The 13,610-nt window shown below is 36.4% G+C and overlaps 2 protein-coding genes across 2 annotated transcripts; both read right to left on the bottom strand.

Moving 5' to 3' along the window:
• Positions 1-104: 104 nt before the first annotated feature.
• On the bottom strand, positions 105-5,456 carry LOC115889210. The gene has a single exon (XM_030909160.1). It carries the CDS (start codon positions 5,454-5,456, stop codon positions 105-107), a length of 5,352 nt encoding a protein of 1,783 aa, XP_030765020.1.
• Positions 5,457-9,580: 4,124 nt separating this feature from the next.
• On the bottom strand, positions 9,581-13,569 carry LOC115889209. Its single transcript, XM_030909159.1, has 4 exons — positions 13,508-13,569; positions 13,142-13,298; positions 12,143-12,439; positions 9,581-10,261 (listed from the first exon to the last, which is right to left on the bottom strand). The coding sequence occupies exons 1-4, from the start codon at positions 13,567-13,569 to the stop codon at positions 9,974-9,976; spliced, it is 804 nt and encodes a 267-aa protein (XP_030765019.1). The 3' UTR covers positions 9,581-9,973.
• Between the last annotated feature and the right edge of the window lie 41 nt (positions 13,570-13,610).

Here is a 13,610-nt window from a genome sequence, read left to right as displayed (position 1 = left end):
CCACTTTGCAGTCAAGAATTTTTCAATAAATGCATACTAGACTAAAAACACAAACATTAGTAATTTTAACAATAATCCTATTTCTAACCTATATCGCCTCAGATTCATACAGAAAATCTAAAGGGCGGTTTTGATATGCGACCACTACGCGTAACTTTTACGGGTACTCTGCTTTCAACAGACACTCCCGCACTTGCACTCTCATCGGTTGGGAGCAAACCTGGCAGGTGTGACTCCTGTGGAGGCTCTACTGCATCCTCTGAAGGCTCGATGACGTCTTCTACCCCATCCCCTTGGACCGCTGAATCAACACACTCGAGCGGATAAAGACGTTGGACGGGTCTCAATAGCTGCCCCTTAGACGTCACTAACCGAACTAGACGAACTTGTTTGTCTTTACTCGGTATAAGATCAACAACGCGCGCGAGCGGCCAGTCCATACGTTTGTCTTGGTCATTCCCGATTAAAACTACATCACCCAATTTTAACGAACCGCGCGGTTTCCCCTCATAAAACATTCGTAACTGTCCCAAATACTCATTACGAAATCTACGGCGTAAATCGTCTCGTAACTTTTGCTTGTAACGTAGTTTCCGACACACAGACGAACGGTCAACAACGTCGTAATCCGGTAGACCGTGTTCATGGTGATCTACCAAAAACATCGCTGGAGTAAGTGCGATCAACTCGTGCGGATCGCTGGATACATATGTGAGCGGCCTAGAATTAATAACCGTTTCAGCATCACACACTACTGTCAATAAATCTTCGTAATTTAGACTGGTACGTCCCAAAACTTTACGTAATAGCTGCTTCAAAATGCTGATCAACCGCTCCCAGAACCCTCCCCACCATGGAGCACTTGGAGGGTTGAATCGCCACACGATTCTCTCGTTAACTGAAAATTTCATAACCTCCTGCCAGTTCAGTTGGGATAACAGATTTTCAGCGCCCACGAAGTTGGTACCGTTGTCGCTGAATATAGTTTTAGGTCGTCCTCTTCGCGCTACAAATCTGCGTAAGGCCTGAATAAAAGAATGTGTCGACATAGAGGTCACCAATTCCAGATGCACAGCTCGATAGATGGCGCAGGTAAAAATACAAATCCAAATCTTGAGTCCATCCTTCAGGTACAGCGGGCCGGCCATATCAATTCCAATCACCTCAAATACAGAGGCGTCGCGTACCCTGTCCAATGGCAACGGAGGAACATTCACACGAATCGATTTTGAATTGAATCTTTTACAGATGAAACATTTCGACAGCGCGGATCTTATTGCTCGTCGTCCTCCTAATACCCAATACTTTTCACGAAGTTTACTCATTACCCCCTGTATACCAACGTGGGAAGAGTCAAAATGCTCTTTCAGGATCAACTTTTCAGTAACAGGGTGTCTGCAGGGCAATACAATCGGAAATCTAAAATCTACACTGTCTTCTCTATTCGAAATTTTCGTTCTCAAGCGTATTATTTTATGTTCATCAAAAAACGGGTCGAGGTGCTTTATCTTTACGTCATCCACCCCCGAAAAACTCTGACTTTGGATGATTTCAAAAATAAGCTTTTCTCCTCTCTCAATTTCTTCAACAGTCAAGTCCCCTGTTGCTCTTTGAACTGGCTTCCTTGAATTGTGGATGAATCGCAGAATCCAACTCATCATTCTGACAATTCTCAAAAAACTGGAAAAGTAAGACAGATGCCAGAAATCGTTGTCATTATTCACCAGCGCAATTAATTTCTTCCTGCGTTCCTGTGCAACTTCTGCTTCATCACACTCTATTTGCTGGTTAGGCCACAAATTTGGTTCATAGTACAGCCACCTCGGACCCTCCCACCATTTGGATTCAACAAGTTGTTTAGGTGAACAACCTCTAGAAGGAAGGTCGGCTGGATTCAAATCCCCTGGTACGTGTCGCCAAGAATTGGAGGACGTCAATGAGCGAACTTCTGATACTCTATTACAAACAAATGTTCCCCATTCTTCCTGACGTTGAATCCATGACAAAACAGTTGATGAATCGGTCCAAAAATATGATTCTGCGTCACTTTGTAGATTTTTCCTCACATTTTCATACAATCTGGCACCAATTACAGCTGCTAACAATTCAAGTCTCGGTATTGTTAATTTACGGACGGGCGCAACTCTTGATTTAGCTGCCACAATATGAACAGTTACTGTACTATTCCGGACCACTCGGAAAAACACAACTGCAGAAAATGCTACTTTACTGGCGTCACAGAAAATATGTAAACTAAGATGTTCTACTTCTTCAGTACCAGTACCCATCCAACGAGGAATCTCTATTTCCTTTAAATGTGGTAACCCTCTAAACCATTCTCGAAAAAGTCGTTCAGTATCAGCGTCAACTGTCTCATCCCAGGTCAATTTCTTCTCCCATAACTTCTGAAGTAGTAATTTCGGCACCAAGGTTGTAGGACAGGTGAAGCCAATGACATCAAATACCTTTTGTGCCATAGATAGTATTAATCTTTTGCTTATAACCATTTCATCAAATTTCGAGCTGCTCCTCAAGCATCCATCACTAATTTTTATTACATCTCTAGCCAAATACCAATTAAGACCAAGCAACGGAACCATAGCTGTCTCATCGTTATTTTCATCGCTGAACTCCCACCCTCTTAGTTCAAAATTAGCTTCCCTCATGGCTTCGGTAGCTTCTTGTATAAATCTCAATAAAGAAGTCTTATCTGGAACACTAACAACGCAATTGTCTACATAAAATCCTCGTTCTAGCTTCTTAATCGTGTCTAGAGAGTATTTAGTATTTCCGTTCTGAACATTTTCCAAACAATTGGCGAGGTGATGTTCAATGGTTGCCCCTAACAGAAATGGACTGCTGTTCACTCCAAAAACGACACGTCTATGGCGAAACACAATAAGGTTTTCTTCAGAATCCACCCAGAGAAATTTCAAAAAATCACGGTCTCTTTCATTAATACCTATCTGCAGAAAGGCCTTTCGAATGTCTGACACAACCCCGATAGAATTTTCTCGAAACCTCAGTAAAAGAGCTGGTATTAATTCAATCAAATTCTCACCTTTTTCTAGACAGTGGTTCAAGGATGGACTATCAATTTCCCTTGCTGATGCATCGAACACAGGCCGGATTTTGGTTGTCGAATCTTCCTTAATGACCGGCCGATGAGGAAGATAATGCCCGTTTTCACTGACACCACTATCAATATGTATCGGTTCAATTATACCTTCCGATAACCATTCTTGGAAAATGGCTCCATAAGACTCCACAAGATTGTCTTTCTTCAATTTCTTCAAGGTTGACTGTAATCTCCTTTCAGCAATCTTCCGGTTTGAAGGCAATGGACGGTGACCCTCTATCCAAGGAAGTCGCACCTCGTATCGACCTTCAGCATTCAGTGTCACGGTTTCTTTAAAGAATTGTATAGCTGCTGCAGCCCTTTCTTCTCTCGATTTCCTTTCTGATGGTTCAGTAATACCCAATGTATCAAGTTCCCATAGGTTGGTTAGGTAAGTATCATTCAACAACAACGATAAACTTGTAGCTGCCAAACTGGAACACGATTTGTCTTCTGCAGCTTTAACATCGTTGACCTTGCCCAAAAGCGTCCAGCCTAATAGTGTTTCTATGGCAACCAAACCACATTTTAATACACGCCGTTTCCCTGTATAAAGTCTTCCAACTACATCGGCACCAATTAGTAACTCAATGGGTGAAGAATCTTGAGTACCATGTATCTCAATGTTTAATTCTTCCAACTCAGTTATCCAAGGTCCACATCCTATGGCAGGAACACTGGTACAAATAACCTGCTGATCCAACACCTCAAATTTACATGCATAATTTTCATGACGAAGTCGGATATCATAACATTTGTGTGGTACCTGTGTAACAACTCCTCCAAAGAGCCCATGTGCAACCAATTCTTCCCTTTTGGCGGTGTATCCCAACTGCGTAATAGTAGATTTTAATAGATACGATCTTTGCGACCCGGTGTCTATGAGCGCGCGTATCTCACGAGATCCATTTTCTGACCTTGCGGTTACCCGTAAAGTTTGCAAAAACACCAAACAGTTCCCATTGTTTGTAAGGGTTTGCTCTGCGGTATCTTTAGCCTTTTTATCGTCCCTATCAGGATTGACAGAACCGTTTGAGCTTAACTTATTTACAGAAATGTCTGGACACATTAAGGCTAGGTGAGCTCGGCCACAAACGATACACCTTAATCTAGATCTGCATCTTGTAGACAAATGACCAAACTTAAGGCATCTAAAACAGACCTTTTTCTCTTTGCATACTGTTTTCTTTTGATCAATTGAAAACTTTTGCGCCTTGAAACAACTCTCACTAGCATGCGCCCCATCACAAAAAATACATTTTGTCACATCGCAGTTCATTAAACCGGCAGCGGTAGGTAACCTTGTTTCGGAAGATTTCGAATTTTTTGCATTTGATGAATCTTTTCCTGATGCACTAGAAAGCCCTAGACCCTGAGTAGCCAAAATTATCCGTTGCTCATTTTCTACTTCGCCCCTAAGAAATTGCATTAAACTTTCAAGCCGAGTTTCCATAGATGGATTTGCTGGAAGATTGACCTGCGATCTCTGCCAGACGCGCAATAATTCCGACGGCAAACACGATTCTATGAGGGGAAATAACATCGCCGAACATTTATCCGACGCGACCCCTAACGTTTCTAATGCGCGCAACTGCGTTTCTATCCGATCGTATAAAGATGACAAATCCATTTTACTCTTAGAAACCGCGTTATTTATTATCAGTCCGAGCATCTCCCGAACGTACACCTCGATTTGAAGGTCGTCCCGACCGAAGCGCGATTTTAAAGCATTCACCACTTTTTCATAGTTTTCGCCGATCGCAGGAAAACTTTCGACCAACTGTCTAGCCCTACTACCCGGCACTGTTGATTGTATCAAATATAGGACCTTATCGTTATTATCAATATCCGAATCCGAATCGATTTTGCTAAACTGACCCCAAAATGGCAGCCATTCACGAATATTGCCATCAAACTTGGTCAACTCAATTATTGGTAATTTAAACTTTCGCCTACCTGCTTGATTTGAGACGTTGCTACCCACTACAGATACCTGGTCACCAGCATCAGCACCTTCTTCTTCTTGTGACGTCGTACCCTCTGACTGCTGTAGGCTATGGTGGCGAAGTTTCAAATCTACGAACCGTTTCTTGTAGACGTCCGTCGAATCCATGTCGGCAGTTAATTCGGCTTCAGTTGTCTCAGGATTTTCCATTAAAGAACTGCAAATCTCATTATTTGCCACTTCCAAACTTTCGTTTTTACCACACAACATTTCCCAGCACACATTAACTGCTTGAAAATCAACATTCTCGGCTTTTAGCAAAAGCTCAAGGTCATTCGCGCACTTCGTGAAACTACTGCGCAACGCGCCGCGATATTTTTTCTTCACTTCCATTTTGAATAAACTCCGAGAAATATTTGACACCTCCCTTATAGTCACTGCGTATCTCTTTAATTACCGAAAGTCCTGTCACGGTCGCCAATAATTTTACATCACTCTGTAGAAAACCTACCCGATTTTCTTTAGGTAATAAACTTAGATTCGGTTAATTAAAACACTTTCGGTACAAATAACAAAATATTATATTAATAAAGTGCGTACGCCCGACAAAATAATACAGAGAAGTGTCTTCAATACAAAACTAAACTCGACTAATTCTAAAAAGAATAAAAACTTATAAACTATGGGTATTCCGGCGGTCAAAGAGCGAAGGGAAGTGAAAAAAATCGATATTTTCTAAAAATAGCAGGGACTGCATACAGTGAACTGCCGAAATCGTAAATTCTAACAAATAATAAAAATAAGGAGAATTCGCACTGTCAACGTTAACATCTTTTATCTCTTTTACCTTTTTTCGTGCGTATCCAACAATTACAGTTAAGTATTAAGTAAGGTATTCATGAAATATGGCTATATACAGGGTGAGTCTTAAATAAGTGCAAATATTTTGAGGGCTAGTTGATCTCGACAAAAGAAACATATTTTCTCTTTACCGGTTTTGAAAAAGAAAATATTTTTTGCTTATTTTTTGCCTAATTTTTTTCCTTTTTGTAAATTTAATATATTTCTCATGTTGCCATATTATCAAAAAATCATGTTTTTTGACTAGAAACTATAAAGAATTCCAAAAAAATTGTCAAAAAATACCAAATTTCCAAAAATTCTTTTTTCCCAAAAAAGTCTCAATGGTATTTCTGGGGTCGAAATGTACTACCCCTAAAATATTTGTACTTATTTAAGACTCACCCGGTATAATAAAAAAATAATCCTATATTTAGATTTACTCTTGTGAGAAAAACTCTGATTTCTTTTCAAATTTCTAGAATATTAGTTTGTCTAACGTGGTCTAACGAGTCAGGAAAAATTTTGACAGAAAAATGAGAGAAAATATAATTTAACTGTCAATTAAAATGAGCGAATTCAACTATCAATAATCTAAACCATAGAGTTAAATCTAAACCTTTGTGGCGTGTTTGGGACAGAAGTCTTTTCAAGAAATAAACCTACCACAATTGTCAAAACCTAGAAAGGTTTTGTCACTGTTTGTGGTCACTGTTATGTATCCTTTCGTTGGATAGACTATATACAGGTAGTGCATCTCATTCGCCTCGGTAGATTTATGTAATTTTATATCAGCTTACTTTTATTTAATTTACCTACAACAGCTAAATAAGTAAGTATTTATAAAGAAAAATAAAGCAGTATCTGTTGGCCTAAGGAATGAATATGTTACTTATGATTTTATTTTGAGAGAAAAATTGCTTGTTGGCCTGAGTGGTGCTCAAAGATATCCAATTAAAAATCCTCCTGGTAAGCGTTCCTTTGAAACACTACTTGTCCTATTTCGCTTCTGATAGTGTGGTTTATGAAAAATCTATTAGGCAGAAACCTGTCGCTGGAAGCGAAGAAAATGAATTTGCCGTAATTCCAATCTCTTTTATAGAAAATCCAATGTATCAACAAGTCATCATAAAATATAGCAGATAATTACTTACTTTTTCGTTATTCTTGATAAAATAACGAATACGTATTTACTAAACTAGTGTAGGTAAATTAAATAAAGTCAACAGCTACAAATTTAAATAATGTCCATAAACTAATTTCGATTTTGAAAATAGCTACTAATTGTCAATAGAAAATTGCCGTGATTACACTAGTCCTCTTGGTTGCCATTTTATTGAAAAATAGCTCTTTATTCAAAATCTGAGCCGTATAATTATAGGAAACCCTAATATAGTTTGAAAGAACATTTAAATCTGTTTCAACTTATTTAAAAAAATACAGATGTTCTAGTTAAAATAACGAAGTTTTTATGTAAAGTAAATGTTTAAAATAGACTAGCAATTTTTAATACCTCTGTATACATATAAGGAAGAAATAAAAAATTTTAGTAAAATTTATTTCTCTGGTTTAAAAGTCAGCACAAGAATTAATTTTGGAAAGTAATGTACAGGATGTTCACAGTCTTTTTTATTATAACATGCATATTAAAATATCTCAAAAACCAAGGCTTATTCCAGGCCTTATAATAAATGTCTTATTTTATGCCCAATGATCCAAAAATGGAATAAAATACCGGTTGTGGTGTTCTATAAAAAAAATATAACTTTGGTATGTATCTTAATTCTGACACACCCTGTACATATCAAAATAATTTTAAATTTTGCACATTACCACATACGAGTACATACCCATAAAATGTTTTGTTTCTACATTTTCCCGTTTTTGTATATTTAATCGAGGCGAATGAGGTGCGCCACCCAGTATAAAATATAGGAAAAAAACTAACTCAGGTATGAAAAATACAAAAGATCTGAATTGCCATTTTAAATAAAACATCTAAACAATATTTTTTACAAATATATTATTTTTAATAGACTAATTCTTTAAATGAATAAGGTAATGTAAATTACAGTTGAGGGTTGGAACCTTTGATGTTACACAGCAAAATAAAAACACTAAATCACCACAATACACCAAAACACTTTTACTTTTACACTTTTCAGTGTAACACAGCAAAATAAAAACACTAAATCACCACAATACACCAAAACACTTTTACTTTTACACTGAAAAGTGTAAAAGTAAAAGTGTTTTGGTGTATTGTGGTGATTTAGTGTTTTTATTTTGCTTTAAGGTAAGGTAACTATCAAGTTAAATAATCTCAAGGGGAAGATTCTTGTTCATTTTCTTACTAAAAATATTAAGAACTCTATTATTTTATTCTATATTAGTTAAACTAGTCCAGAATTTTTCTTCAATATAATCGTGAAATACTAGGATGCCTTTCCAAGTTTCCTCAATTATTGGTATTATTTGACTTGCTGGATTCAGAAAAGGTAATGGGGAATCTGAAAAAAAACATAAAATTAATAATTAATTATAATAAAAATTTGAGTACCTATTAATGTCTGGGTTGTAATATTGGCAGTATGCATGCCAGTTTTTTTTGCCAGTAATTGGTAAGTAATTACTAGCAATTGGCAATGAGTATTCACATCATGATTTTGACTGTAAATGAACACAAATAATAAATGCTTTAGCGAGACACTGTGACATTCGTAAATCGGTAATGACTGATTGCACTATGTAAACATCAGCAGATAATATCAGATACTGTAGGTAAAAATATCGAGTAAACGAAGCTTAGTCTTCTCCTTTTATTAGTGAGATGCAGTGGTGGCAGGCGGTTCAATATTTTGTGTGTGGCAGAAATTTAAAAAACTTACTCTGTTTGTTAGTCAAATATATATCTAGTGTTGTAAAAAATTGGTTTGCGTGATGCATACTATGAATGTCTTTACCATTTTTGGGCTATCAATACGCCGTTCTTTGTTTAATCATATATCATTATATCAAATTGTTTAATGATATAAATTCCGTATTATTAACGTAGGGTCCCCAAAATCCATTAATCTACGGATTAATCAGTAGTTCTGGCAACACTGTCTCCGGCAATCGCTCACTCTTTCAACTGAAAGAAGAACTACGGTCTGCTACGGTACAGTATTCTTTATCCGCTGTGCTGTAAACGACTATCAGCGCGCAGCGGCGCAGAGCTAAACTAGTTCTCAGACAGGCTGACGGTAACGCCAGCTACATCTCGAGCAGGTCTTGTGCCACGAAATCGCCCATAAGTTTGCGCGTCTTCTTATTGCTCCAATCAACGGTTATAGTGAGTATCGCGTCTAAATCTGATGAAAGATGAGAGCAGGTGTGGAATTGGTGCGTTACGCATTTTGAGCATATGAGGAGCTATTTTTCAAAATGTAACAAGTCCATTTTTAAATTTTTTGGCTATGACAGTATAACTGGTACGTCGATTCTACAATTCGTAGACAGCGAAAAAAATTTTTTTTGGTTAGGTAATCATGTACTTTTCTTAAAATAGTCATTTTTATAAATCAGAGTAGGTTTTAGAAATTACTATCACCGTTTTTTGAATGGATTTGTTTCGTGTTGAAAGAAAACGCTGTACTAGTTACGTTTTGAATAAAATATATTTTTAAAATTAATGAACAATGATAAAATTTAAGTAAATAATGCAAAGAACGAATTTACAACATAGTTAATTAAGTTTTTAACTCAGGTTCTCCTGGGATACAGTCGCAATTTGCTTCATCATCTGGATTATTATTTTCAGAGTTTCGAAAGTCACTGATCAATAGTTCGAAATACCACGACAAACTTTTTTCTAGGCGCCATGCCATCGCCAGTTTTCTCCAAAACTCGCAACTAAAAGATTATTTACCGCTTTTCCTTTATCAGCTGAAATTTTGTGCTCATCCAATAACAGACTCAGTGAAACACCCGCTAAAGATTTCCCTCTTTTTAAAAGGGTTTGTTCTTTTTTTGAAGGGTCTTTATTTCTATAAAATACTTGAGAAATTACTGTTACATGCTGCTGTTTTTTACCACGACTCAATTTTTTTTATGTTAACAACTTTTTGTTCGCTTATCCCGTGGTATTTCTGAAATATCGTGAGTAGACCCTTCAAATCGTACACACGCCAGTCCTTTTCCAACTCAAAAACCTCTCCAAATTTTTTGTAGATATCAGTATAATCTGAAGGTAAAATAATTCTGTCATGTCTGCGTAATTCTTTCTCTACTCGCCCGAAGACTCGATCAGCAGGCAAGTAGGAATGACCTCGCACGGGAAAAACTATTTCAATATCTTTAATATGGATTTTAGATTCCTTAAGCCCCATACTCACACTTCGATCGCTACTTCACTTCCTTCCTTCGTCGCGTTCCTTCGTCCAAAAATCTTATATTTACTATGGGAAATGTCGATTTTATGCGACTGTGTGTTCCGAGGTGTGTTCCTTCATTCCTTCGTCAAAACGCTCCTTCGTCCGTTTAATTCCTCGACACGCTCCTTCCCCGTACTGTCGGTTTTTGGACGAAGTAGCAAAGGAATTATCACAAACACAAAAAAATATTAAAATATATAAAATATATAAATCGATCTTGCATTTCATTCGTAGTTGATTTCTTGACTTGGCAGTACGTCTGTACAGGGTGTCCCATTTTCGTGTGTTTTGCAGGGTTTCTCGTTTATGAGTCGAGATACAAAGATGCGGTTTTCACATTAAGCTGTTACTTTTTTATGAAACTAAAGATGCTACATACAGATATGTCCTAGCTCTCTTACTTCCTAAAATACAGGGCGAATCTGAAATTATTGCATTTTTTGATCCCCTTTGTATCATAACTGATCGAAAAGGTGAAAACGGTCTCCCGTACAGTTTTTCACGTAGAATGCAGTGACGTAACTATTTCTTGGTTGGAATCTGTTTTTTTTTAAATTGACTAAAACTTATATGTTTTTTTAAATGCGATATTTTGTACATTATTTTATTTCCCTTGTTACGGGCTTTCTAAAATACTTATTTTCATAAACGGGGTAAAAATGCATTATTTATACGATGAATATCACGATGCAAAGCAAAATTATCTGGTAAAATTAAGTTAAATAAAATAAGAGCCGTTTAGCAGTTTAGCAGTACCTAAATAAATAAATATAGAGTATATTATAATTTTCGAAAGCTCATAACAAGGCAAATAAAATAAAAAATAATATATAGAGTGTCCTGTTTAAAAAAAAGAACATAAGTTTGTCATTTTTCGAAATAGACCGCTCCCAACGAAGAACCACTTTCGTCATTGCCATTCTACCTGAAAAACGAGACACGGGCGGTGGGTAAGTACTCAATAGGTAGAACAAAAAAAAACAGGGTATCCGGTATATACCTGTACATTTAGATGAACAGTCTAATTTTATAAAAGGGATTTCCAACGACCGCATAGTAAATACCCGGTATAATACCAGTAATATCAGGAATACGAGTATATCTACAATATTTCTTATATAAGTAGGTATATTGTAGATATTATATTGGGTACTTACCCATCGCCCATCACTGACCCTTTTCACCTTTTCGATAAGTTATAAGATAATCGAGATACAAAGGTTATCGAAAAATGCAAAAATTTCTACTAATTAAAAAATAAAAAGTAAAAGAAAGAAATAAGAAATAACTTTGAACTAAGAAGGCTAGGATAAAAAATATGTGTGTAGCATATTTAGTTTCATAATAAGTAGAACAATGATGTGAAAACAGCATCTTTATATCTCTACTCATAAACCAGAAACCCCATAAAACACACAAAAATGGGACATCCTGTTCATCTAGCAATCGCCAGTCGATATAAAAATAATTCACACAATAGTCTAAAAAATGGAAGAAAAAAACAATATTGTCTTCATATTTGTGAAAAAATACAGGTCCATATTTATGTAATCGTAGCGACAAAAATAAAAAATATTATTAAAATTCAATTTTTATTTTTGACACGACAAAGAATTGCAGTCTTATAAAATAAAAATTATGTGCCTTTCGGATTTTTTAAAAATTTTAGAGGTTACTAGATATTTCGTAATAAACATGTAGCTGCTATATTAAAAATATTTTGTGGTGTGTTGTTGCATAATTGACTAATTTCCAAGCATCGAATGGACGAAGAAAGGAAGCGAAGGGACGAAGGAACGCGAGGAAGTAACGCGAGGAAGGGACGAAGGAGCGAAGTGTGAAATGGGGCTTTATGAAGCCAGTACATGATTGTTTCATGTGCCGTGACATGAGCATGTGCAGGCTGTTTTTATTTTGTCCTCCGCACCCGTCACAAAATAAGCGGATTTTGTTCACTGATTCGTTGAACTGAGCATGTCTAAGAAAATGAAGTAGCGCTGATCCAACCTCATTGGATCCTCGACCAGCAACGTTCTCAGTCCAAACATAGAATTTCGGGGTTTTTCGGCATCCATTTTTCGACAAAGCTTTAGAAATAGCACTGCAATAACTTTTACTTGTCTACTCGATCGTTACGAATTAACAACTAAAATATGTATTCGGACCTGTTACATTTTGAAACAAAGTGGAGACTTGTTGCGCTTTGAAAAATACAACTAGATGGACTTGTTGCATTTTGTAAAATATACGTCGAAACGCATATCTATTTGCAAGGGACTTGTCTCGATTTGAAAGCTAAAATGTTTGCTGTTAAATACAGTACAGTCTCAAAAGTGTAGCGCCATCTTTACCTGAAATATCGAAAAAATGGACTTGTTCCATTTTGAAAAATAGCTCCTCATATAGCTATTGAGTGTTTTGTTTAGAAAGTATTGGATAGGTTTACGCCTCAACGCCAGATAAGAAATTCGCCGAAGTTTTTCTGTATTAATTTTAAGTGTATAAACAATATTTTTTGGAATAAATAGAATCAATAAGAGAATGATAAATATAAATTATTTTTGTTTCTCAAGAAGGGGCATGAAATTTGAAGGCTCACGTGCACATGTGCACTCATCACTGATCAAATGACAATGGTCGAGCGAAAAGTACTGGCAAAATATAAAAAAACACAGAAAGACTGCACTATTGGAAAACAAACAAGAACAATGTGGAACGAAAGAACGCACGAAACTAAATATGATAATGATGTTGACAATAGTGCTTACCACCATAGGGTAGCTCGACAGTATAAGACAATTCCGTTCCGCCAACTGCTTTAACCCAATCGTCACTAGCCCCAGCAGTCGCATAAAGCCCAATAGCAGATGGGGCCACATAATACGAGGAATTAAGAGTGTTTGCACCATAAATGGCTTCTGCTACCAAATCTCCTAGGGCCTGAAGTTCGTCTGCATCATCAGGGATCAGATAGTCGTAGCTAGAACAAATAATAGGAGTATTTTTTTAATTGTAAGACTTATAGAGAAATTGTGGGCTTATAAGTAGCTTTAAAGCAACTTTAATATAACTATATAGAGCTGTTTTTTTAAAATTTAGTGTATAGTCAAAATAGCTAGATACCGCATAGAAAAAAAATTAGTGGAAAAGTTGATAATTGAGTTTCTACTGAATATACTTGGTGTATACCTACGTAATTTGTAAAAATGTAGCGCTAATGTTGGTAATTTTTTATTTGAATTATGTGACATGATTGATGGAATGTAAAAGTTTTAAAGTACATTTTTAAATA

Source organism: Sitophilus oryzae, unplaced genomic scaffold, assembly GCF_002938485.1.
Source record: "Sitophilus oryzae breed Bouriz unplaced genomic scaffold, Soryzae_2.0 scaffold_811_pilon_pilon, whole genome shotgun sequence".
NCBI classification, from domain to species: domain Eukaryota; kingdom Metazoa; phylum Arthropoda; class Insecta; order Coleoptera; family Curculionidae; genus Sitophilus; species Sitophilus oryzae.
Note: the sequence above shows the minus strand (reverse complement) of the source record. Positions and strands in the feature narration are given on the sequence as shown.